The sequence below is a fragment of the Podarcis cretensis genome (assembly GCF_951804945.1).
Source record: "Podarcis cretensis genome assembly, chromosome: 3".
Taxonomy (NCBI): domain Eukaryota; kingdom Metazoa; phylum Chordata; class Lepidosauria; order Squamata; family Lacertidae; genus Podarcis; species Podarcis cretensis.
The window spans coordinates 123,051,518-123,078,519 of NC_137172.1; the positions used below are offsets into that span (position 1 = coordinate 123,051,518).

Below are 27,002 nucleotides of genomic sequence, written 5' to 3' on the forward strand. Positions count from 1 at the left end.
CAGAAGGTCGGCAGTTCAAATCCCCACAATGGGGTGAGCTCCCGTTCGGTCCCAGCTCCTGCCCACCTAGCAGCTCAAAAGCACATCAAGTGCAAGTAAATAAATAGGTATCACTCCAGCGGGAAGGTAAACGGCATTTCCGTGTGCTGCTCTGGTTTGCCACACGACCTGGAAGCTGTCTGCGACAAATGCTGGCTCCCTCAGCCTACAGAGCGAGATGAGCGTGCAATCCCAGAGTCATCTGCGACTGGACCTAATGGTCAGGGGTGCCTCTACCTTTACCTTTAAAAAGAACACAGAACAGGTGCCTCATGAACCTCTCTGGGAATGGTATAAATAGGAACAATCTTTATTCTCAAATTTAAAGGCATGTTTTACAACAACTTACAGTCCACAGCTAGCAAATGCCACATTTGTGTTTATGTCTGTCTGCAAACTTATTTCTTGGGGGCTTGACTTATTAAGCAAAGTGAAACTTACTTCCAAGTAAACATGCAAACATCCTCTCAAGCAAGTGAGCCCTCAACTATTTAATTAGTGCTACTTGGCACCTTGTCATCTGATTGGATAATAGAGTGCTTTTGGGTGGAGGGAGAATTGGCTGGCCTTGAAAAGTGAGAGAGATTCCAGCAACAGGCTTCCCTAAGAGAGAGCAAGGGAAGCAGCTGCAGCAGACACTGAATGGTTTAGGAAAGGAGCAACTGTGGAGATATTTAATGGAGGGGCTTGGTAAAACTTTATGATGAAGTTGCTTTTTCCACTGGCATTATTTCTTCTTTTGCTTTGCTCTTGCTCGTTAGGGAAGGAAACTACCAATCAACCTTCCAGGGGTTTCCCGACGCCAAACTTTGATGTAGGAAAACATGATGAATGGGTGAGTATTGGTGTTGTCCTAAGAGTCAAGTCAAAACACCTCTTGCCCCAAGAGGGCTTCATGTAAGTGCCTCATTCTTCCATTTATATCCCATGTACCTCTGATAGAAATAGCCACATATGTTAAATAAACGCACCATTTCCTCTGTAAGGTAAACTGTGCACTTCCCGGAGTTAAGGGCATTTTGGCACTTAATAAGCAGTGAGCCCTGGAATGACTGTGTGTAGGGGAAAGCGCTTGTATCTGTGCTATACTGGCATAACAATAAGAGTAAATCCCTTGGTTTTCTTTTTAGGCCGACACAAGTCTTAATGGATCCCAGGAATCAAAATCAGGTGAGCTTTAAAACTGACAGTGAAGGAGCAAGGTGATTCATTCATGGGTTTGACAGCAATTTTGTACTGTGCACAAGTATTGTTGGGATTTGTATACTTTGGAGGGGGGGTGCAGTATGGCTGCAGGGCAGGCTCAGTACCAAAGGGATGATTCAAATGGTAATGTAATCCCTAGAGGCTAGTTGTCTTCCTTCCAGGATGGGGAGTGGGGCTGCTGCCGGCCAAGGAGCCTGTGAGCAATGGATTTCTGCTGCTGCTGCTGCTGTTCTTCCTGACTAAGCCCTTGGGTTGGGCTCTGCTAAAACAAAGAGGGAGAACGGCTAGAGAAAATTTCAGGCCCTGTTTTAAATCTGGGAAGGATTGGTGGTGAGTTTGTTTTGTATCCCCCACACTTTAAATGCACAAGTGCCCACAGGGCAGTATTTACATTATGTTTATTTCTAAAGTATCACATTACTCCCATGGCAGAAACAGCTGCCTCTCCTATTCCAGCTTTAGGGTGTTCTTTGAATTTTGCAGATCTGGTATTTTCATGCCCCTCAGATGACCACCAGTGGAATTCTGTGATTTGATTTATTCTTTGCCAGTTTTCCTCAAGCCAATATTTCAGGCTCAGCTACAGAGGTTATGAACTTTGCAGCTGAGCAATGAGAAGATTCAGATTAACTGAGGAACTGGAGGGGCTGTAGCACCACAGCCCTGGCATCTCTCTGTGTTGGGAGCCCTTGGGAGGGAGGTGTTGGGTTCAGTGCCTTGAAGCAGCAAACAGAGCCATAAGAAGGAGAAGTCAAGCAAAGCAAATCCCATTACTGGATGTGATGGCTCAGGTGCAAGAAGATGGCGGCTGTTATTTCTGAAACATATAACCCTGATCGACTACCTATAGTTCTCGGATAGTTGTATTTGTGCTCTTGATAGCTTACAGCAAATGGGATAGGAAATACAAACTTCCAACATTTTCTTCAGCAGATTTTGTCCAAGTGGCACAATGATTGACTGGTTGGTGTCAGAAGATTAGTGTGGTGTTTTCCATACTGTCACAACCACAACAGTGGCCTCCAGTCAGCACCAAGGAGCAAGTGCTGTCAGCTTTTGACATACATGCCAACTGCACGTATTTGCCAAGAAGTAAAATAAAATGATTTTTCAGCTTCATTCTTAACCCTGGATGATGTGGAGTTGTTTTATCTCTGGAAAGGATGTGTGAAGTGGCCCTGTGATAAATCTTCAGAAATGTTTTCTCTTGCCTTGAAAACTGGCAAATCGCAAGCCAACTGTTCAGCAGTTGTGTTACCTCGCAAGGTGTGTCCAGAGTCAGCATTATTTTGAAGTTGCCGAAACTCAGGCAGGCTTCCACTTGTTCCCCAACCAGTGATCTGTCAACATCAGCAGTCTGCTTCTGGGGTGTGTGTGTTGGGGGGCAAGGGGAGCTTGTCTGAGCAGATCTTTTATGCTGTCTCTCTTTGTCTATTGTAGGCCTATAGTTGGCCTGTGAGCAATACGGGTATACTGCAAAACAGGTAGAACACCAAACTGCCTGGCCAGAGTGCCATAAGCATAACTAATACAATGTATGAAGTGCTTCCAGATGCTCAAAGCATTGAATAAAGGCCAAGAAACCAGGCTAGTCCCTACTTAGCTTTGCAAATGTGCTAGCAATTTTATTGTCGTTCTTCTAATGCAATAAACCAGGCATAGGCAAACTCTGGCCCTCCAAATGTTTTGGAACTACAATTCCCACCATCCCTAGCTAACAGGACCAGTGGTCAGGGATGATGGAAATTGTAGTCTCAAAACATCTGGAGGGCCAGAGTTTGCCTATGCCTGCAATAAACCAATCGTGCTCAATAAATGGATCCTCCAAACTTCCATTTGTTCTGCCACTAACCCCTGAAGAAACCTGCAGTTTAGTGCTGAATTGGAACAAATGGCAAATGGTTTTTTCGCAAATTGCCATCTATTCTGATTAGCTTGAAAGAGCAGGTTTTCAGGAAGAAAATGGTGGGACAAAGGCAAAACCACTCAGACCTGTGCCAAGAAAGCATAGGACAAGCAGAAAACCCCTTGGACCCATGCTTTCTAGGCTCCGAACAAGCGGAAGTGTGGATGAGCCCAAAGTGATGGTGATTGTACACCTTCTTTCATCTTCCACCTACAGAATTGGGATTCCCTTGGCTGCTGGTGTATCTTCCTGTAACAAGTTGCCACGCTGTCTTGGAGGGTGATGCTGGAACTTTCTCTCCTCCAGATCTGAGCAGGATGCCAGGCAACAGCTGGTGCAACTGGACTATCTGGGCTGGTCCTCACAAGCACATCTTGATTTACATAGAAGGATTTGAAGGGATTTCACAATGTGAAGAAAATCAGGATAAGCTCATATTCCAAGGAGTCTTATCAAGTGTTGAAAGCAAAGTAGCTTATGCATGCAGAAACCATGGTACTTTGGTGTTTGCTGCACAGGCTGTGGCTGTCCATATAGTGTTTTTGTCAACAATGTCTTCTCACAACCATAGTCATAAATATTTTAAAGGACGGTATTATGTATTTGAAGATTATGAAACTTTTACTGGTGGTGAAAGGCCAGTTGTGAAATCTAACAGCAGTGCTGGACTTTCTCCCAAGTCTTTTATAATGCACTCACAGCATATTTTGGATTTTGTAAACACTAGCAGCGAAAATGGGCTTCCTGCGACTAGTAAAGAGAGGTGGTGGGGAAATAGCAAGGCTACAAGCTTAGAATCATTCCTGCAGCCTACGGTTTCTCTCTTGAAAACCAAAAAAAAAGTTACCTTGAAACCTCTTGATATAAAGAGGATACATGTTGCTAAGCCAACTATTGATGACATTGGGAATGGGAATGAAACCTCTTCCAGCAACTTCAAGAAAACTCTAGTCTTAGAATCAAGCAGTATTGAGAATGAAGACAAAGCAATTATGTACAAGCCAATTGCCTCTTCAGCCACACTACGTGTGTCTCAAAAGGTCAGAATGATGACAAAATCGGTGGCAATGAAAGGTCATGGAACTGTCACTGAATCTGTCAATCTTCAAAATAGTGGGCACAGAACCACACGCTGGAAGCCAGCGTACATGAGTAATACTGGGAGAACAATATTAGGAACATCTGCCTTGAGTGGCACTACCTTTCCACAAATGTTCATGGAAGATCAGAGAACTCCACTTTCACCTCCTAAAAGTATCCCAGAGAAGAAGCAAGAACAGGTTCCTCACTCACTGCTGACTAATTCTGAGTTCTCCAGGAAAATCATGGATGAAATGGAATTTCAACACTTGGAACTGCAGGAAGTATATACAGGAGAGCAGAGGAACAATCAAGCCTTTGGAGAAGAGAATGGCAACGGTGATAAGTACATAGCAGTGACTACTGCTGTAGGAAAAAATGACTCTCGTGGAGCAGAGCAGCTCACTACAGAAATGCCAAGCATTCCTACAGCCAAGCCAAAAACCTATCTGACCACTGTAGGGTACCCTAATGTGCTTCCTGCTCCTTCTCTAAGGATGCTTAATAGGAAACTCTTGGGCCCCACAACCACTACAGCTACAAATTTCCAGGCTGTTCCCTCAAAGAACTCAAAAGGTACCCAAGTAGAGGCAGTTTCTACTTCGCCTCCCAACAATCCAGTAACCAGAAACGCAGAGCGACTGCAAAAGAGGCGTACAAACCCAAATCCTCCCTACTCACCTTCTGCTCAGGTGTCAAGTCATAAAACTTCATTGAAAGCAGAGAATAATTCCAATGGTAAGTCTTGTTACCTCTAAACTGCTTATCTATCAACTGAGGCTGGTAAATGCATGGAGCTAATTGGGGAAATTACAGAAGAAATCCTTACTAGCCTGTGTGTTTCAGAAATCTGGCTTAACTCAACTGAGCAGTGTGTGGTTTTCAGCTTTTTCTAGTATTTGATATAGGAGGGGGAGTCAGTAACTGTTGGCAAACGAAACAAAATTGTCACTCTAAATCTGAGCTGCTTCACACATTAAATTTCCCCCACTCGTTCAGTACTGGTCAGTCACTTTTATTATGAATGGTCACTGCTCTTCCTTTGCAGAATTGTCACTCTGTACTGTTTGCATTTAATTGTTTTTATTTTATTGATTGATTGATTGATTGATAATGGAACCCTACTGTTTGACAAAACGACAACTATGTTTTCTCTCTCTCTCTCTCTCTGTGTGTTTGTGTCTATATTCGCCTACCGACTGATATTCTAGTCCACAAAAGACTATGCCACAATTCTCTGAAGGTTGTCAGGTGTCTTGTGTTCAGTGAAAAATGTTTTACTTGTGCATATAAACAACATGTTTGCAAGCATAAAGTGTATTTTCATTCCACATATTGCATATGGGGCTAGGGTGGGGGGATTATTTTACAATAAACTGTATGTACTGTACATGTGAGTCAGATACAGTTCTGACTTGATGGGGTTTATGGGCGTTGCACTAGAACTCTCATGTTCCGGATACTAGATTGATATTTTTCTGTTGTCTTTCTTCCATAGAGAGGGATTCTGTTTTGAAGCCCCATGAGAATAATTTTGTACTGGAATCTGAGCACAATCCTGGAGGTAACATTTCCATATCCCCTACCTCAAGGCTGGAAGAACTTTTAAAAAACTTGCTTTCCCAGTGTAGTTTAATAATAATTAATAATAATAATTTTATTATTTGTACCCCCCCCCATTTGACTGGGTTGCCCCAGCCACTCTGGGTGGCTTCCAACAGATATAATAACATAACAAAACATCAAACATTAAAAACTTCCCTATACAGGGCTGCCTTCAGATGTCTTTGCAAAGTTGTGTAGTTATTTATCTCCTTGACATCTCATGGGAGGGCATTCCACAAGGAGGGTACCACTACCAAGAAGGCCCTCTGCCTGGTTCCCTGTAGCTTCACTTCTGCCAGAAGGCCTTTGGAGGTGGACCTCAATGTCCAGACTGAACAATGGGGGTGGAGACACTCCTTTGTGTATACTGGGCTAAGGCTGTTTGGGGCTTTAAAGGTCAGCTCTGGGAGCCAATGTAGATCCTTTAAATCGTTGGGTGACCTGATACATCACTGACTGTTAAACCAATGATACTCATGCTGCAAGTAGGCCGTCTGGGTGCAGGGAACACTTCCCTTTGTGCTTATTTATTTACTGCATTTATATCTCACCTTTTCCTCCAAGGAGCTCAAGGTGATATACATGCTTCTCCTTCTCATTTAATCCCCACCACAACCCTGTGAGGTAGGTCCATCTGAGAGACTGTGACTGGCCTAAGGTCATCCAATGAGCTTCATGGCTGGGTGTGGATTTGAACCCTGGTAGCCCACGTCCATGGGACGCAGGTGGCGCTGTGGGTTAAAGCCTCAGTGCCTAGGGCTTGCCGATCGAAAGGTCGGCGGTTCGAATCCCTGCGGCGGGGTGCGCTCCCGCTGCTCGGTCCCAGCGCCTGCCAACCTAGCAGTTCGAAAGCACCTCCGGGTGCAAGTAGATAAATAGGGACCGCTTACCAGCGGGAAGGTAAACGGCGTTTCCGTGTGGGGCTCTGGCTCGCCAGATGCAGCTTTGTCACGCTGGCCACGTGACCCGGAAGTGTCTCCGGACAGCGCTGGCCCCTGGCCTCTTAAGTGAGATGGGCGCACAACCCCAGAGTCTGTCAAGACTGGCCCGTACGGGCAGGGGTACCTTTACCTTTTACCTTTTAGCCCACGTCCTAGTCTGACATCTTAACCGCTAGACCACACTGGCTTAGGGGGCTGTTAGCTTTAAATACGGTGGCAAGCTGTAGGAATTGCTCTGCTATTTTCTGTATCCTCACTGTACTTCGGCAATCTTTGGGCCTTCTGCAGATCTTCTGTTTGAAATAAGTTTTGGTATAGAAAACAAAGGATGGAGCTCTCCCAGTGGAAGTGAGTTGGAAAAAGCTCTCATAGACTCTATTAAGAGTCAGGTAAGAAAACAAATGGCACTGGCTGGATGGTAAAGCCAATTGTTTTTGTAATGCTATATATCAGTCCTTTTCATAGAGGAGCTTCAAGTCCTCAATTTTAGTTCTTTATTTTTGAGGTGGGGGCACACCTCGCCTGTGGCACATCATGTTGATGCTGGTATCATGTCAGTTCCACAAAATGAGTTTAATAGATTTTCACAGTGCACAGTTAGTTAAACATGGGTATTTAGACAAATTAAAGACAGCAGAAAGGTTGGATTTTCACCTTTTTGTGACGAATAAAATGGAAGCACACAGAATCACCAGAAGGCACACAAGGAAATAGACATCTTTGGGGAAATGGTGAGCATTCACTATTTTTGGAATAATAGAAGTTTTTGTGAAAGAGATTCAGAGTGACTAAGAGATGTTGATATTAAGAAATGGAGTAAGAATTTTGTGAGTTAGAAGAAGGGAAAGAAGAGTGGAAACCTATTGAAGAGATATAATAGATATATAATACGTATTTATTATAGGTGCAATTGAAACACTTGAAGTAAAGTTATAAAAACAAAATACTATTTTTATATTACATATACTTGCGTAGTTGTCCCATAGTAGGAAAAACTAAGGTCCACCATACTTGGGTGAGGCTTTTGTTGTTATCTTTAACAGGATATTAATTATGCTATCAGCACCTTTGTTTCCGTTGCCATTGATTTAACCATTGGTTATCTGTAATATAAACCCACAGTTGGGCTGCTTTTTTTTTCAGGTGCAAGAGAAAGTGAAACTCCTCTCAATCAAAGTCAAGGAAGTCAAGTTAAAGGAAATTATAAGGAAACAAGAAACTGAAACTGATAGGTATGTCAGCTAAGCTGTAGCTTGCCCTAAAATGGTAACAAACTTGGTTTAAAGCACCCTGAATTTGCGTGCTATTCTTTATCAGTTGCACTTAATGAGGAAAAGCCAACAATATTATTTCCAACCCTTCTTCCTTCCTTCTCTGTAGTAAACCTGCAACTTACCTTCCGTCTTCTTATTCCCAAGCTGAGATAATACCTTTATTATATGTGCTCAGCTACTAGAGAAGGGAAGTGTTAATGTACTCACTCATTTGAAATTAATACTTTTTATACTAATTTTTATATGTAGACAAAATGGTCCGAACCTGATATTCATGTTCTGGCTCCATCTAACACCAGAAGAAAAGAATATATCTCACTTATTGCATTTGCAACTGGAAGACCTTGGTGGAACATCTGTGGAAGTTGGCAAGGTTCAGACAGTTGTGGTGAGAGGTGTGTAAAAAGTGTTACACTATTTATGGGTGGTATAAAATAACAAGTTAGATAGAGATGGGGAGGTCCGGGATGGGGGAGTAAGGCGGAAAAATTCCACAGGTCTTCCTATCACTAGCTAAAAAAGAAACTTTAATCATTCAGTGAATAAAATTCTGGGCTTGCGATTTTTGCATCAGTGAAGGCAGGAGGAAAGAATAGCCCTTTAATCCACAGATCAATTAAGCTGATAGCATAGGGCTGGATTCAACTTTAATGAGAGCCAGCACAAGAGGGCTTCTCCCAAATAGGCTTGGGGTGTCAGGAGATCCCCCAGAACAGCAAACAGAGGGTTATTGTTCCATCATGCAAGCAAAAATGCTTTTGCAGACAGAACGATTGTAATAGTGTGATGTTGAAATACACCTTAACATTGTGTCACTGTCTCTTAAATCAATTTAGAAGTTGATTACATGGCATCAAATGGAACTGAAACTTCATTCTAGTTGGTATCAGTTGAAGTATGCAAGTCAGCTATTGCATGCAGTTTAACCCACATAACTCTACAGCATACAACAAAAGCCTAACACCTGCTTTTCAAGAGAGGAAAATTTGGAGTAGGGAAGCCATTAGGTGGCATGTGTAACTCTTTCCCACTGAGAGCCAGTGTGGTGTAGTGGTTCAGAGCGGTAGTCTCGTAATCTGGGGAACCGGGTTCGCTTCCCCGCTCCTCCACCCGCAGCTGCTGTGTGACCTTGGGCCAGTCACACTTCTTTGAAGTCTCTCAGCCTCACTTACCTCACAGAGTGTTTGTTGTGGGGGAGGAAGGGAAAGGAGACTGTTAGCTGCTTTGAGACTCCTTCGGGTAGTGATAAAGCAGGATATCAAATCCAAACTCTTCTTCCCAAAAGTTGCTTCTCTCCAAATCATCTTGTTTCTCCATCTGCCTTCCCCTCATGGAGTTTGAAGCACATTCGCCTTTGGCTTCTAGCACTTTATTTTACAATGACAGGTCCTGCTCCAAAGCAAGTCATTGTTGAAACCATGTACATGAAGACTATGGGTTATCCCCTCAGTGTCCATGACCCAGCTGCACTATGCATTTAAAGCAGGATCATACCACTTTAAGAAGTTATGGCATCCCTGGGGACTGCAGTTTGTTAAGGGTGCTAAGAATTGCTAAGAGACCCCTATTTCTCCTCACGGAGCTAGAATTCTCAGCATGATTTTGTTGGGGGTACTGGTCAATCGTTTTCAGAAAACTGTCTTCCTGAGTTTCTGCATGTAAGATGAAACTCTGGTTGTAAAGCTGGATTGTTTACACTGGTGCAAAGATAAGACAGTGAAGTCATGGGCACGCGCAGCGCATTATGTGAGAGTGACTAAGAGAGAGGTTCGGTTTTGATCTGCTGAGAAGATGCAAGCAGATCTGCCGCGGGGATCCGCAGTAGTTTCTGTAAATAGCAACTGTTAAGTTTAATGACAGGCAGTAAAGTAATCTGTCTCATCAATCAAGACTCAGGGCCAATTTCCTCACGCTTAGCTGCAGACTGTATTTCAGCTCCGCTAAGAGTCTGGTCGGAAGTGTGCTGGGCAAATCTGTTTATGGCTGCCTTCACGCTATAAACAGCAACAGCCAATCCTTTCCAGGGAATTCTGAGAATTTTAGCTCTGTGAGGGGAATAGGGATCTTCTTACAACAAACTACAGTTCCCAGGATTCTTTTGGAGAAGCCATGACAGTTTAATGTGGTATAACAATGCTTTTAGGTGTACAGTGCAGATGGAGCTTTAGTGTTGTCAAGTTAAAAAGCTAGTGATGGTGAAGATCATCCACCCTTGACATTTCAGCCAATTTTGTTGACATTCTGGTGCGCCACATGCAAAGTACATGCTTGAGAAGGATTTCTGGTGCAGCCATCATGGAGGTTGCACAGTGCTTCCACCTGTGAGGAAGTGCTTGTGACATGCATAACCATGAAGTGATCATTGTGAGTGAAAGAGCTGGGCGTGGGGTGGGGTACCATAGAATGAATGCTACAGGAAAAGTGAGCGGGAATTTTTTTTAATGTCTACTGAAAGAGGTGAAGAAAAGGAGAAGATGGGAAATTAATCAGCTATAATACTTCAAATACTGCATGCAATGCTCATATGTAAAAATGTAGCTGGCTAATAAAAGCTTTGTGCATGCAAAGACTAATCCTTAACATCAGGAAAAGCCAACGTTTAAGGAAAATCTATTTTATTCCATACATATTATGGAAGTTTAGATGTATTCAAGTCTCCAGGGCCAGATGAACTGCATCCAAGAGTATTAAAAGAACTGGCAGATGTGATCTCAGAACCACTGGCAGTCATCTTTGAGAATTCCTGGAGAACAGGCGAAGTCCCGGCAGACTGGAGGAGGGCAAATGTTGTCCCTATTTTCAAAAAGGGGAAAAGAGAGGACCCAAATAATTACCGCCCAGTCAGTCTGACATCAATACCAGGGAAGATTCTGGAGCAGATCATTAAGCAAACAGTCTGTGAGCACCTAGAAAGGAACACTGTGATCACCAATAGTCAGCATGGATTTCTGAAAAATAAGTCATGTCAGACTAACCTGATCTCGTTTTTTGACAGAATTACAAGCCTGGTAGATGAAGGGAACGCAGTGGATGTAGCCTACCTTGATTTCAGCAAGGCATTTGACAAGGTGCCCCATGATATTCTTGTAAAGAAGCTGGTAAAATGTGGTCTTGACTATGCTACCACTCAGTGGATTTGTAACTGGCTGTCTGACCGAACCCAAAGGGTGCTCATCAATGGTTCCTCTTCATCCTGGAGAAGAGTGACTAGTGGGGTGCCACAGGGTTCTGTCTTGGGCCCGGTCTTATTCAACATCTTTATCAACGACTTGGATGATGGACTCAAGGGCATCCTGATCAAATTTGCAGATGACACCAAACTGGGAGGGGTGGCTAACACCCCAGAGGACAGGATCACACTTCAAAACGACCTTGACAGATTAGAGAACTGGGCCAAAGCAAACAAGATGAATTTTAAAAGGGAGAAATGTAAAGTATTGCACTTGGGCAAAAAAAAATGAGAGGCACAAATACAAGATGGGTGACACCTGGCTTGAGAGCAGTACATGTGAAAAGGATCTAGGAGTCTTGGTTGACCACAAACTTGACATGAGCCAACAGTGTGATGTGGCAGCTAAAAAAGCCAATGCAATTCTGGGCTGCATCAATAGGAGTATTGCATCTAGATCAAGGGAAGTAATAGTGCCACTGTATTCTGCTCTGGTCAGACCTCACCTGGAGTACTGTGTCCAGTTCTGGGCACCACAGTTCAAGAAGGACACTGACAAACTGGAACGTGTCCAGAGGAGGGCAACCAAAATGGTCAAAGGCCTGGAAACGATGCCTTATGAAGAACGGCTAAGGGAGCTGGGCATGTTTAGCCTGGAGAAGAGGAGGTTAAGGGGTGATATGATAGCCATGTTCAAATATATAAAAGGATGTCACATAAGGAGGGAGAAAGGTTGTTTTCTGCTGCTCCAGAGAAGCGGACACGGAGCAATGGCTCCACACTACAAGAAAGAAGATTCCACCTAAACATTAGGAAGAACTTCCTGACAGTAAGAGCTGTTTGACAGTGGAATTTGCTGCCAAGGAGTGTGGTGGAGTCTCCTTCTTTGGAGGTCTTTAAGCAGAGGCTTGACAACCATATGTCAGGAGTGCTCTGATGGTGTTTCCTGCTTGGCAGGGGGTTGGACTCGATGGCCCTTGTGGTCTCTTCCAACTCTATGATTCTATGATATGGAATGCCATAGCATTGAATACCCCAACATTTTCATTTATATTTTTATTATTTTGGCTTGTCCTCTGTTTTCAGAATTGTTTGTATCAGTTGTTTCTAGTTTATATCTGTTTAGCCGGGATTGTGTAACATCTTTTTCTTCTTGTTTCTTCTTGCACCTATGTGACTTAGGACTGTTGTCTTGGTGTTTATTCTGCCAATCCATGGGAGACATAAGTGGCAGTAAGACAGCTTCCAGTGCATACTAAATTCTACTTAATTGGTTAGCTGTGGCTTATATGACTGGTAGTCTGAAAACATGCTATTCAAAGTTTATAACCATGTTACTGCAGAACAATTTTATTCTCTCTCTACCTGCAGATGTGAATGAATGCAGCTCTGGGATTGGGCTATGTGGTGACAAGGCAATCTGTCGCAATGGATATGGTACATATATATGTCAGTGTAAAGAAGGTTATGAGGATCGTTCTCCAAAAAATTCAGGAACCCTGTGCTTTCATAATCCACAGACAGGTATGTATTTATAAATCTGCTTTGGGATTTATTTATTTATTTAGTATTGGGAATTAGAATGAGAATACTTAAGGATAAGAATAAAAAGAATTAGTAAGAATAGTAAATGTTATGCTGCTTGACATAACAGCAGTTTGCATTAAAATGTTAAAACTAAAATATAAATGCTTATCACAAAATAAAACAGAGACACAGTGGACCATCAGAAGGTGTCCCTTCCCGTTCTATGGGATATCAGTTGGGTGCGCATCTCAATCTGGAAGATATTCTCTTGCTTGTAGTGGGATGTGCATGTGGAAGTATATCCCTCTTCTTGAACCCCAGCCAGCTGGCACAAGACTGGGCTCATCCTACGGCAGGGTTTTTTTTTCTTATGAACAGTAAATCTTGTAGAATCAGACAGAAGGTGAGTTTGAAATAATTGTCCATCTTAGAAGAAGTATGCTTATTTGCATTGGAAATTCAGCCTGCCAGTTTACCGTAGCAACCTCTTAAGCTGTCAGAGTAAGATTATGCCTTTTTAGTTGTACTGTGGCTCCTGAAAGTCTTTGATGTAGTTATGCTTCTGTTCATATCACCTGAGAATATATGGATGAAGGTGGACACAGTGTTTAAAAAGCAGTCACGGTGAGTTCTTCAATAGTGTGAGCTTAGCCTTAACAATTTGCATGACAGACAGATATTCAGGCATGTGTGCCAGCAAGCCTTATGCTGATTCAGCCTTCAGTCCTGCGTTTTGCTTCACACTTGGTGTGAGCTGTCTTCCTTTGGTTTCAGGTGTGATGTGCATTATGTTCTGTTATATGTTCTTCCTTGACCTTATAAAAAAAGAAAAAGAAAGAAACAGCAAAACATTTTGATATTTGCAAAACTGCCCTAAGCAGTGTAAGGAAGTGATGGTTAGTGACCTATGGGTGTTGATGGACAGGGGGCTTTATCCCAGATTTGCTTTTAAACAAAGAAATTCAAACTGTGCATAATGGCTGCAGAAAGCAGGGCTGTATTTTCCAGAAGAGGGTAAGTTATGTTTGCACTCCGTGTGGCAGGAGAACTTCCAAATTCAGCCTTACTATGTTCTTAAAATGTTGTGTCTTCACCCTAAGATAGTTAACTCCTTAACTGAGTGTGGAGGAGCATGAAATGTGAATGTTGGTCTCCTAGAATCCTTGACTTGTTCTATAACGTGTTGGCTGATCTCTTTTGAATGTCGCTTTTGTGCGCAAAAAGCATTCGGGAAAGAACGAATTCAACAAAGCAGTTTTATTTGTCTTGCAGGCATTAGCTCCTTGTTCCGCTATACCGAGATTCTTGTAGGTACCACTGTTTTTTTCATCTGTGCTCTTGTAGTGGTGATCAGTGTGCTGTGCAGCATAGTAAAAAATAAATTTACTAAGAAGGACTTGCACTTTCAAGAGGCTGCTTTGCCTGGGACATCTACATCATTTGATCAGAATAACATCCACCCTCTCCTTAGTCTAGACCCTGGCCTGTTAAAACTCAGAGCCAAGTCGCCAGAACGGCCTTTACAACAGAGAACTAGCCCCAGTGAAACGTACAGAGTATCTATTGAACAGTCTGAATGTTTATAAAGAAAATGCAATACTAGTTGCACCCCCCTTCCCCAATTCATAATCTCCTTTCATTTCTTGTTAGTGAGTAGATGCAACTTTTTGTTTCTTAGCAGTTCTTACCGAATTCTTTTTATCACCCCTTGTTCTCTGCCCATTTTCCCCGATATCTTAATTAAAATGTAACTCTTATAGTATTTTTTTCTTCAGTTTATGGGCAACTGTATTTTCTGCCTGGCTTTATATATAAACAACAATGAATGTGACTTCTGTTCATGACTGTTAATAAACCTGATATCCTGCTCTTTGTGTATCTTTTGTGTGTCTTGGTTAATAGTCAAAATAAATGCATGGGGCAATGGAAAGGCTGTAGGGTTGTTTCCGGACAACCTGTTTATTCAGGTGTTCATCCTGATTTATTTTCACAAAGTTTGTGGGTAGCTTAGACAACACCAGCTATTTATTTAGCATATGTTGTGGTCTGTAAACCAAGGAAAATCCCCCCCCTGCCATTCTCCCCCCCCCCAAGATTATTATTAGTTTTCTCAAAACATTAAAATAGTATCTAGAGCAAATAGAATCAAAAAGACAAGAAACAGAGGAGAGAGAAGAACAAGAAAATAGAAAAAGAGAAGAAAAAATAGTAACAATCATAATAAAACACAGAATTATATGTAGATATCCCTCTATCATAATTATACCTTAATCTTCAATCCACATGCAAAGAAGTGAGTCTTCCAGCTCTCTCTTCCCGCTTTCTCAGCCTCACACCCTGAGGAAAACCCCTCTGGCCTGTTTTTCACACTGGTCCCTCTCTTCTATCCATCACCTCTGCATGTATCTTCATTTATCCCAGATATAAATCTTCAGAAATCAAAACATGTGCAAGAATAAAATCAATAAAGTGCTATCAAAAATTAACAATCAGAACGAAAACAGTGAATAAGAGGGGAAAGAGGGAGGTAAAGATTAAAAGAAAAAAGAGGCTTCCGCTTCTCTGTCTGCCAAAATGTTTAGCATATACACTCCAGAAATATCCAGCTTTCCTCCCATTCTGCTAGATGGTAATCCCAAATTTTCTTCCCACGCATCCAGAATCCATATCTTCTCACTTAGGAAGTTCAATGTAGCTCTTCATTTACGCATTGTTATCTTTGATCTGTGTGTCCAAAATAACCTCTTTCTAGTTCTTTTTAGTGAGTTTCTCCTCAGATGCTGCAACCTTTCTCAGTAATGTCGTCATTTATATTTGTTTGCCTGTTAAATCTTTATTAAATCATTTTTTGTCCTTTTGCCCCCTTTCCCCCCCGGTCTTTGATCAGTTTAGTCTCTAGGAGATGGGGGCCATTTTCTATTTGTATATTCATTATTCCACCAATCTCATCAGACACAGCTCTGAAAGCACATTCAATATAGAAAACCATACTTTGAACTGTCTTGAGCAATTCCTGTGGTCGGTAAATTTCCAACTTTACAGCAGATTCCATCCTCGGCTCCCACCTTTCTGACAGCTGTAAATCTGACCCCTCAGCTCCATCTGGTATTTTTCCATGTTTAAACAAATATGGTTCGTGTTTGCCACCTGCGGATTCTACACCACATCCCATTTGTCTTATCTGTGTTCTGAAATCTGTATCTTCTGTAATCCATTTCTTAACTCAATCTGTTGCATTTTAAGCATCCTTTGCACAAATTCAAGGATCAGCGATGTCTTTCATGTAGCCATGATTTATTAGGCTATCTTTGCTTCCCTGTGTCATATGACACAATTTAAAATTCCCACTTTCAGTTTTCATCAACTCAGCACAAGAAAACAAGGATTTACAAAAGATGTAAAAAGTAAATTACTGTATAAGCAATTCTGAGCTCCAGTCCCTTTTAATCTTTCCAGGCAATAAGTTATTTAAATTTTCTTGAAAAGGCTCTCAGCCTGTTATCTGATACTGCTTTTCACTGCCCAGTCTTTTTCTTTTTAGCCAATTAATTTTCTTTTTATTAATTTTCCAAATTGTTACAAATCAATCCAAATTAATTCAATTAAATACAATTAAAAACAAAAAAGATTTCCTGCTCTCATTACAGGATATGTCAATGCTGTATCTGCACTGCTGCATCAATTCTCACTTAGTCTCTAGATGACATCACTTACACATGCCAACAATATTGCATTCATTCAGCTGCCCCTTTACAATCCTGCAAACACAGCAAAAAGCTCAATTAGACCTTAGTATATATAATCCTGAGAAATCTCTATGTGGGACAAGAAGCTACAGTTTGAACTGGATATGGAACAACTGATTGGTTCAAAATTGGGAAAGGAGTACGACAAGGCTGTATATTGTCACCCTGCTTATTTAACTTATATGCAGAATTCATCATGCGAAAGGCTGGACTGAATGAATCCCAAGCCGGAATTAAGATCGCCGGAAGAAATATCAACAACCTCAGATATATAGATGACACAACTTTGATGGCAGAAAGTGAGGAGGAATTAAAGAACCTTTTAATGAAGGTCAAAGAGAAGAGCGCAAAATATGGTCTGAAGCTCAACATCAAAAAAACAAAGATCATGGCCACTGGGGCAATCACCTCCTGGCAAATAGAAGGGGAAGAAATGGAGGCAGTGAGAGATTTTACTTTCTTGGGCTCCATGATCACTACAGATGGTGACAGCAGCCACAAAATTAAAAGACGCCTGCTTCTTGGGAGAAAAGCAATGACAAACCTAGACAGCATCGTAAAAAGCAGAGACATCACCTTGCCAACAAAGGTCCGTATAGTTAAAGCTATGGTTTTCCCAGTATGGATGTATGGAAGTGAGAACTGGACCATCAAGAAGGCTGATCACCGAAGAACTGATGCTTTTGAATTATGGTGCTGGAGGAGACTCTTGAGAGTCCCATGGACTGCAAGAAGATCAAACCTATCCATTCTTCAGGAAATCAGCTCTGAGTGCTCACTGGAAGGACAGATCCTGAAGCTGAGGCTCCAAGACTTTGGCCACCTCATGAGAAGAAAAGACTCCCTGGAAAAGACCCTGATGTTGGGAAAGATGGAGGGCATAAGGAGAAGGGGACGACAGAGGACGAGATGGTTGGACAGTGTTCTCGAAGCCACAAACATGAGTTTGACCAAACTGCGGGAGGCAGTGGAAGACAGGAGTGTCTGGCATGCTCTGGTCCAGGGGGTCACGAAGAGCCGGACACGAATAAATGACTAAACAACGACATATATAACACTGGGCAACAATTTTTTACTTTTTTAATGTTGTCTAGATTTCTACAACTGATTTAGGGTATTTTTGCACTGCTGAATCAGGAAATGGCATCCGTTTCTCTCCATCAGGTCAAGTTTTTGTGCTATGTTGATTTGAAAAAAATCAGATCTTGTGACAAAATTGATTACATTTTTGTGGCATTATCAGCTGATTTTTGTCAACACATATCATCCTAAATATGTTTTTAAGAGAAAAAAATGTTATTCCAACAGCATATATTGATTACCTGATAGAAACATTGATTACTGTAAACTGAATGGTGGGCATTGATAAAGGTAAGTACATGTAAATTGCATGTTGCTTCACCATTTTTCAAACTTCAGGGCTTGAACTTCCGTTTCTTGGAACTCATGGAATGCTCAGCGGCAGGGAGGTCTCTCTTCAGAGTCCAACAGTAGTCAGCCATCATGACTGCGTCCCAGTGACCCTGATACCTGGTCTCCATCTCTTTCATGTCCTGATGGAATCTCTCCCCCAGCTCGTCACTCATTGAACCCAGGTTCTCAGGAAACCGGTCCATATGTGAAAACAGGTAGTGCATCTTGATGCTCATGTTGCAGCCCAGGTTTCTGAAAGCAGTCAGCATGTTGTTGACAAGTTCTGCGTAGTTTCTGGCCTTATTGTTGCCAAGAAAGTTCTTCACTACCAGAACAAATGCCTTCCACGCTTCCAGTTCCTCTTCGTTCATTGAGTTTCCGAACTCTGGATCTCTGATGAGCTGACGGATCTGAGGACCGTCAAAGATGCCAGCTTTCAACTTCTCCATGGTCAATCCTGGAAAAGCCTGGCACAAGTAAGTGAAGCAGTCACCATCCTTGTCCAGAACCTTGGTGAACTGCTTGATTAAGCCGAGCTTGATGTACAGCGGTGGGAAGAGTTTTCTGTCTCTGTCCACCAGAGGGTTGTTGATGACGTTCCTTTCTTTGCAAGGCACCAATTCCTCCCGCACAGGCCAGTCCTTCTTTGTGTAATGCTGAGCACGGTCCCTACTATCCCACATGCACAGAAAACATGGGTACTTGGTGAAGCCAGACTGTTGTCCCAACAAAAAGTTCACCATTTTCAGGTCAACACAAATAAACCTCTTATGCTGATCATAACCAATTTTCTCCAGCACATACTTCACCGCTTCATAGTTCTCCTTCAGTGTAGTCAAGTGAGCCAGGGTACTGCAGTTTGTGTCCCCCCCCCTTTTTAAAAGAACAAGATCCCTTTTTCTCTTTAAGGGTTGCAGAGATGAAAAACGTTTTGTTTTGCACCTTGTCTAGCTTGCAGTAGCCACCATCTGTGTGTGAGACACAGTTCCTCAGACAATGACTCAAAGCAGCGGCTGGGCAGCAATGCTGCTACTGAGTGCTTTTCAGTCGATTGCAGACTACAGTGCTACACACACCACTCCTGATGATGCTATCCCACTGCCCACAATCGCCTGGTCCTGGACACACATCTCCCTTTCAGCCCATCCCTCACAAAGGGGAATTCTCAACGTGGGTAGAACCCATAAGAAAAGCACCTGAAGGACAAGTTTTGCTACTGCACTGCTCAGGCTCTTCCTGGAAGCCTCATTCAAGAGGCTGTAAATTGCTCAAAGGCAAAATGATGCTAGGTGTATGAAAGAAATAATAATAAACAAGCAATAGCACTTGCTTTTACCTGAGAATTCCCACTCTCCCTTGATATGATGTAGCCTTAAATAATTTCTTTTTTTTTTAATTTTGAAAGCAGAGCTGTGTCCACAAGGTGGCAATGTTTCCCACAGAAAGAAGAGTTGAGCTGCTTTCATATTACAAATGGTACTAACATTCTCTGATAGATTTTATTTCATGCAACTATTTGCATCCAAAGCAGCCCTTAAGACTTTTGTATACAGCCCCTTACCCCAATAATTCCTACAGTAACCCCTGAATATGTGCCAAACCAGCAAGGCAAACAGACAACAGCAAGTCTCTGCAGAATTCAGAGCAGTGAACAAAGCACCCTGTTCTTCCATAAGCCCTTGCTAAAAGTAAATCAAAGGTTAAGTAAAATCACTCAGGCAGGTTTCTTGTGAGGATAAATCCCACGGCCCCCGTACACCTGTTTCCTTCCAGCCCTGATATTCTTGAGTCTCGGCTCTTTTAAATATTTGAAGCTGTTGTAGGTGTACCATTCTAAATACTATGGGAATTAATCATAGCTCTAGCTGTAGTAAAAAGTTGAAGCCCTCGCACTTATGACTAGACCACAAACTCTTGCCACCACAGTACAGTACTACAAATAATTGCCTCCCAAGTATTTAGCTTCACCCACACATCACACTTCAAATGTAGCAAGGCAATCTACTTAAGGATTTTGTGTGTGGCAAATCTTATCACCAAGTAACTGCCTGCATGAAGGAGCAAAGGATAATTTAACATCACATTAGTGTGTGTGTGTGAAGTCTTTATTTTCTGTTTCTAATCATTTTTTGCAATTTCTTTTATTCATACTGTGACTTAACAAAGGTCTTTGTTTCATTTCTGGGTTTCCTAAGCAACTTGAAAAGGTTCAAAATTTCTGTATCCCAAGACTTCCTCTCATATTTTCATGTGACAAGGACTGCATGCCAGATTGACCACTGGCTAGCCGGCTCATGAAGAGGCCATTGTTGAGCTCAGAAAGGCCTGCCTGTGTCCAGGGGACTCTGGGAACTACGAGAATCATTGCTCAGCACTTTGCATATCTCGCCCCTGCGAGCAACTGTGCCAGAATTCCTTCAGCTATGTGAGCCCTTCTGTGAATACCACGAACCAAACGGGGCACATATTTTAATCCACAGTCTTTCATATTCACACACACATGATCACTTTTTCGTACATTTCCCCCCTCAACACTTGTAGAAAATCATGCTTAAATACAGCTATGACAGACCCTACAGCAACTAAAAGAAACGAATGTCACACTTTGCTCTGAAAAATGCAAATTTGGAGTCCAACAAGTCTGCTTCCTGGGGCATATTACTAATGCAAATGGGATGAACTCAGATCCAGAGAAGATCACATCATTTGATAAATGGTGAACTTCTTGGGATGGTTTTTGTTAAATATAGTAATTTAATTCTCTGAAAGTGTAAATGCTTGTATGCAATACTGTGTTAAATTTGATTGGTTGGTAACTAAATTCTAGAGAGTTATCTAGTAGTTTTCATGTGATTGGTTAATGTTGGTCACATGGATGGTATCTATTGATGGAGAGACTCCATTTTATGTGAAGCAAAATTACTGTGTTTTAGAATGCACTGTGAACGCTGCTAAATCCATAGTGGACACCAGAGTGTTGGGCCTGGACAAAATAATCAGTTTGGTGGCTGAGACTCTTAACAGAAACAGAAGAAATGAAGAGATTTCTGGCTTGCATTCAGAAGGGTAGCACCCACCATGTACCACTAATGCTCTTGCACAACCTCTCTCATTACCAGGGAAACTGGTATCTTCTGCTCATGGACTACTATTTCTCATTTCCAGAAAAAGCCACACTGGCTGAACTGACTTCTCATATGGTTGTCCAACATTTCCAGGCATGGGGCCCCACAGCTTGTGAGGAGTGATAGTGGACCTCAATTCTTTACTGCAGAGATTTTCAACCTTTTTGAGTCCACGGCTCCCTTGACCAACTGCATTCTTTCTGTGACACTCCTGTGGGGCTAAGGAGCCCAGTTATGTCCCCCCTTGCCTGCAGAGCTGGCTGCTCCTCACCCCTTTTCGAAGACCCTCCCTGGTGGAGTGTTCCCTCAGCCTCCTTTCCCCTCTCTTTGGGAGTCCTCTGGGCAGCTGCTGCCATGCTGTCTCTGAGCTTGCCCCAACCCCACCCCAGAGAGAGGTGCCTCCTCACACTGCCCCACAGGGGCCTGGGACATGTCCATCCATTCCCACCAGCAAGGGCTGGCAGACTGGGTGGCTGGGCTCCCTCACCCACTTGCTTGCTTACTCCAAGGCCGCCTCAGCTCCTGGCAACCAGCACCCCCTGGCTAAGCCCCAGATGCACGATTCTCCTGTGAAGCTTGTAGCTAGGGCTGGGGCAACAAACAGCTGTGCAAGCCTTCGGGAGACAGAGATGCTAGAGGGTATCAGAGGAGGGAGAGGAGGAAAGAGGGGCAGAGGCCAGTGTTACCTGCTGCACCCCTGACCATCATCCAAGGCATCCCAGGGTATGCCCCCCCCCATTGTGCCAGGGTGATGCCCCACCCCCACCACACCACACTATGCCTCTGGGTTTCAGTGTGTAGTCTTTTGATTAGAGTCATTGGCCGAGGTCTCAGTCTTGTTTTCTTTGCATGCAGGGACCCCAGTACAAGAACTTGGTAACTGATCTAAGTAAAAATTATAACATACTTTATCAGTCAGTCTTTATTTCAACAGCAGTCATTCCTGGAGGATGCGTACCCCATTAGCCATCAATCACTGTGAAGCTCTAGCCTCTCTGCACACAATTTGAGCTACACAAGTAACTCAAAGTTGACTTGACAGTTACATTTTTCAGAGTATCGAAAATTGGTATTTCACTCAGAAATAATCACAAAAATATTTGGCATCTACTTATTTGAGAACTGACGTGTGTGTGTGTGTGTGTGTGTGTGTATCCTGCATTCAAATTTAGATGACAACAAAAGATAAATAATGTACCACAGAGTACATCTGTTTTGTCCATATTATTGTAATGTGATACAAAATTGGCTGTATCTTTTGCATTTGAGGTAAAGTCAGATGGTATATGCAAGATACACAATGTTCAGAATTTTCTTGAACTAAATAAAATAAAAACAAAAACCTCCCAATTTACACTTCTGGTCCATTTTGCACCCCCTTTTCCTGCTTTATTTTGGCTAAACAACCCACTCTCCATAAAAAGAGAGAGAGCTTTGTTTAATGCAGAGACACAGCTGGAATCTCTTGCTGCCCTCCGTTATGCAGAATTATCTTCCGTTAATGGTTTGTGCCCACATCCCTGTTATTTATTCCAGCGAACTATGAGCTCAGCAATAAAGCAGAGCACCACTGAGATAATAAACTGAAACGTTAAAAAAAGTAATGCTTGCTTCTTTGAAATTTGATTCTTTCCTGTCTGCTATCAATTCATGGGTTTTGTGATGAATACAATTCCACACATAATTGAATAGCAATCAGATTTGGAAGTGAGACACAGCCTATCTATAGATGGCTCTTTTGGAAGCATGTGATTTGCTTCCCCCGGCTTCTGCCATGAACTTAGTCCTGTTCTAGCAGCAGCAGTTTGATAACTGTGTACGCGTAATGGAGTAATTTTAGTTTCAGTACAGTAGAAGTCTCTTCTCAAGTTTTTCCAGGCTGGAGATAGACAATAGATTTTTCAGAGACTTGAAGGTTTGGAAGAGCGGTCAGGGCTCGTGAAGTGCAGGCTCATCGTGCCTGTTAGTATATTGTTGCAAAAACCTACATAACAGTTTGACTGGAGGCAACAATGGGACCGAAAAATGCAGCAAGGGAAGTGATCCCTCTAGCATGTAAATTTCTATTTTGATGGTAATTATTGTCATTCTGCAGTCTAATTGCAGTTACATTTCCTGATCCTTTACTACTCAAAACAGGTATGCAATTTCACCCCAAAGAGTAAATCTGCACTCATTTTTCTTTTAAATGGGTGTGTGCAGGTATGCAGGTCTTCCGCTGACCAGGTGCTTTAGGTGAACACTACCCAGAGATGCAGTAAGACACTTCAGCACTGTACCATTTTTCAGCCTCGTCTTGAATGTGGTGTGATAGAACTCTCATTGCAATGTGTACACACATTATTATGTTTCTATTATGTTTCTATTATTATGTTTCTATTATGGTTTCTAGTCATTTTGTTTTGACTTACTATAACTTCTGCTCGATTCAGCCCAGAATACCATTGCACAGAAAAAACTGAACAAATATACCCAGAGGCAGGGATAATTCCAATATGACTCCATTAAACCTCTGAAAAGTTATTGAACATGTTGACCTTAGCTGTGATTCCTGCATTGCAGGAGATTGGAAGCTGCACAGATGGCCTGGGGCAACCCAGCCAGATGGACGGGGTATAAATAATAAAAATTTTATTATGGAATAGGACGTCCATATTTTCATCAGAGAAATTTTGGAGGGCTGAGGCCTCTTTGTGTTTACTCCATTACCTAGCTACCTCTAGGCCCAAAATTTCTCTCAAGATGCCCAAAAGTGATAAGAAATGAATTTAAGATGGTAACCTACATAATCATGTTCATTATGAATGTTTAAAAGTATGAAAAATCTTCTCTGCTCCATAATACATCACACACATTTGCCTTCAGTTCCTGATATCTTTTCCAGTTTTGTATTTTGAAATAGGTTAGGCCTGAACAATTTGACTGAAATGTGAGCAATCAAAATAGATGTTTTTCTCTGTGTTCAGTTAGGCTTTCTCATGGTTTCAGTGCATCAAAGGCAATTTCATGGAGCCATTTACTATTTCTCTTCTGGGATAAATGTAGCTTTTTCAGCTTTTGCTATCACCTCTATGTGTTAACCATGAGAAGTGAAAGGACAATATTTCTGCTGCCAGAAAAAGGGGCTGCCAAGGGCACTTGCCTAAAATAAAATAATTGCCATTTCCTTCCTCATGAGTGTGCCTGAATGCGGAAGGGAAGCATAGTGTGACACTGCAATTTTCTCAGGCAGCCGCTTGCTATGGCACAGAATAAATGTGCTCCAGCCGGCTCTCAGCTGTGTCTCCAGCTGCTTTCCAAAGGGATTGCTGTTGATAGTCTGGGACAAAGCGCACCAGTCCACGTCATGGGCAGATTTATTTTAAAACCAGTATGTGCAGTTAATTACCATGCTGCGGAATGAGAGAGGAGCGTAAGGGAGAAGCCAGTCAAAGCTGCAGCTCCCATAGTAGCTGCTGTATGGATGCCTTTCCAAATAACACAGGACAGCAAGTTCTTCACGGCAGCAGGTTACCATGGGAAATGACGGATTTCTGCATCTGACCATGAATGCCCCCCAAGTGGGGGGAAAGTGTTTGTTTCCTTTAATTTATTACTTTTCTATCCCACACTTCCCTCAAAAGATCCCGGGACAGAAAACAATAAAACAGCAAAGAACTACAAATATTTGGAAACATATATTCTCACACCTAAACAGATCCTCAAGCCTGCTATAGAAATTCCACCACAGGGCTTATGTATCTGCAAATAGCGCTTTTGCCTGCATCAAAAAGGCAATATGCTGAGTTTACCTTTGGGCTCAAAGTTCTGTTACGAAATCACAGTAGTATTTAACAGATGGATTGTCGTTGCTAAAGAACCAGAATGAAGCTTTAACAGAGAGGGAAGCTGGCAAAAAAACAAGGTTTTAATCCCTGGCCTTGTCACATGACCAGATTTAAGTTTAATACTATAGGCTCTCTAAGTCACTGTTGAGCAGCTATATAACAGAACATCTGTTTGTACTTGCATGTATGCATCAGAAGTCGTTGATATTATCTTTGTATTTTGTGTGCTCGCTTTGGCAGCAGATATACAAAAAATCTTTATATTTTGTTTTTCTTGGATTTTTGTTTTGCCTGTTGTAAATAAAACTGTTCTTTCAAGGCCTTTGCTGTATCAGTATTGCACATTAAGAAGTTCTGAATAGGTGGGTCTCATCTTGTAATGCTACTGTCTACAAGTATTCTACTGATGTACCTGAATGCCTGTGGCACTCACATTAACCCTCATATCCATGTAATAAAGCTTGGGAAATTGCCCCTTTGGAAAAAACTCTGTCAAAAATTGTGTGTGGTCAAAGGGAAGAAATGAATGTTCTGTGAACTGCCCTGAGACCACCTGGTATAGGGAGGTATATAAATTCAATTAATAATAATAATAAATGACACGTTCATAGCTGGGGGGGGATTATTGTTTTTACAAGCAGAGCAAATAACAATAGACCAGTACTGAAAGCCTGTGGATTACACCTCTCATATTGGATAATGTAAGCTAACTCTCAATAAGGATCTGTACTAGAAATATTGCATGCTATTATTGCTTTATGTTTATTTGGTTTTTATTCATTTTATTGAAAATAATAATAACATAATAATAACAAAAAATACTACATTGTGTTTAGGTTTATGCTTTCCCATGATTCTTTGGGGGCTGCCAAGGCTCCGTGGGTTTTAAACGTAGAGTGTGGATATCTGGAATGGATACCTGTCGGTTGAGGGAATTTGGGAAGATCTCAGAGGATCAGAAGAGAGCTTTCCCAAAGATGGTTTTGCTTGATCATCTGATGGGAATAAGCAAGGCTTCAACCTTGGTGTTGTATTCTCTCCTCGGGAAGCTGAGGCTTAGAAAAGGGTCTGCTTATCACCTAGCGCACCCTGTCAGGCCTGCTGGAGGCGGTGGCCGGCTGGGCCTTGCAGTTCCCTAACCTATTGGTATTGGGGGACTTCAACGTCCATGCTGATGCCACTCCCTCCTCACAGGCTCTGGACCTGGTGTCTTCCATGGCGACACTAGGGCTCTCCCAGTTTGTTTCGGGCCCCACACATCAAGCAGGCCACACGCTGGATTTGATCTTTGGCGTAGGTATAGATGTGATCATGTCTCCTTCGATGAAGGTGCCATGGTCTGATCACTATGCTCTGAAAGCCAGGATTGACTTTCCACCCCCACCCTGCTTAGGTGGCGAGCCGATTTGGGTTCGCCCGCAGAGGCTGATGGACCCTGATAGATTCCATCAAGCTTTGCGGGGCCTTGCTCCCCCTGGCGACTCATTGACTGAGCTTGTTGAGGGCTGGAATACCCAGCTCCTGGCAGCCATCGATGAGATTGCACCGAAGCGCCCTCTGCGACCCCGCAGAAACCGGGCTCCCTGGTTTACCGAGGAGCTTCGGAAAATGAAGCGGGACCTCAGAGGGCTAGAGCGAGTATGGCGGGGTGCCCGTCACGGAGCCTCAAGAACATCTTATAGGGCTTTTATGAAAACCTACGAGATGGCGGTGAAGGCTGCTAAGAAGTCCTACTTCTCGGCCTCCATTGCCTCCGCTAGCTCTCGCCCAGCGCAATTATTTAGTATAATTCAGTCTTTAACGTCCCTTGAAGGACAGCCAAATTTAAATAACAATTTGACACACAGCTGTGAGGCATTTGCGAGCTTTTTTGCGGAGAAGGTCTTGTTGCTCCGCCATGACCTCCCTGCCAATTTGGATACAATAAAGGAACTGGAGGCCCCTCGACTGTCCTCGGGTCCAGTATTGGACCACTTTGACTGGATATCCCCAGCCAATGTGGACAGACTCCTCCGAGCTGGAAAGCCCACCACCTGTCCTCTCGACCCGTGCCCGTCTTGGCTGATTAGAGCGTGTCCAGACGAGGTGCGGGCCCTCCTGGGGGATATCATCAATTTGTCCCTTGGCACGGGGACATTCCCAGG

The 27,002-nt window shown here is 42.7% G+C and overlaps 2 protein-coding genes and 1 long non-coding RNA gene across 7 annotated transcripts in view; 1 reads left to right on the top strand and 2 right to left on the bottom strand.

Moving 5' to 3' along the window:
• Window positions 1–18,750, bottom strand: part of LOC307212601 (uncharacterized protein) — a 122,118-nt gene extending 103,368 nt beyond the window's left edge. The window contains exon 1 of the mRNA XM_079970126.1: window positions 17,873–18,750. Coding sequence (XP_079826252.1) covers window positions 17,909–18,649 — 741 coding nt within the window. The 5' untranslated portion in view covers window positions 18,650–18,750 and the 3' untranslated portion in view covers window positions 17,873–17,908. The remainder of the gene's footprint in view (window positions 1–17,872) is intronic.
• LOC307212413 (uncharacterized protein) lies at window positions 464–14,616 on the top strand. Of its 5 annotated transcripts, none has more exons than XM_079969758.1 (10): window positions 776–874; window positions 1,170–1,209; window positions 2,179–2,511; window positions 3,368–4,969; window positions 5,730–5,795; window positions 7,066–7,166; window positions 7,921–8,009; window positions 8,301–8,446; window positions 12,592–12,744; window positions 14,020–14,616. In XM_079969758.1, exons 4-10 carry the CDS (start codon window positions 3,469–3,471, stop codon window positions 14,331–14,333), a joined length of 2,370 nt encoding a protein of 789 aa, XP_079825884.1. In that variant the 5' UTR covers window positions 776–874; window positions 1,170–1,209; window positions 2,179–2,511; window positions 3,368–3,468; the 3' UTR covers window positions 14,334–14,616. The 5 variants fall into 5 exon arrangements, with proteins under 5 accessions (XP_079825886.1, XP_079825887.1, XP_079825883.1 ...); XM_079969759.1 differs by having other exon boundaries at window positions 783–874; window positions 2,176–2,511; XM_079969760.1 differs by lacking the exons at window positions 2,179–2,511; window positions 14,020–14,616 and adding an exon at window positions 13,852–14,013 and having other exon boundaries at window positions 464–874.
• On the bottom strand, window positions 12,757–25,419 carry LOC307212798. Its single transcript, XR_013837227.1, has 3 exons — window positions 24,823–25,419; window positions 15,014–15,176; window positions 12,757–13,562 (listed from the first exon to the last, which is right to left on the bottom strand). It is a non-coding gene; the product is annotated as an uncharacterized lncRNA (long non-coding RNA).
• Between the last annotated feature and the right edge of the window lie 1,583 nt (window positions 25,420–27,002).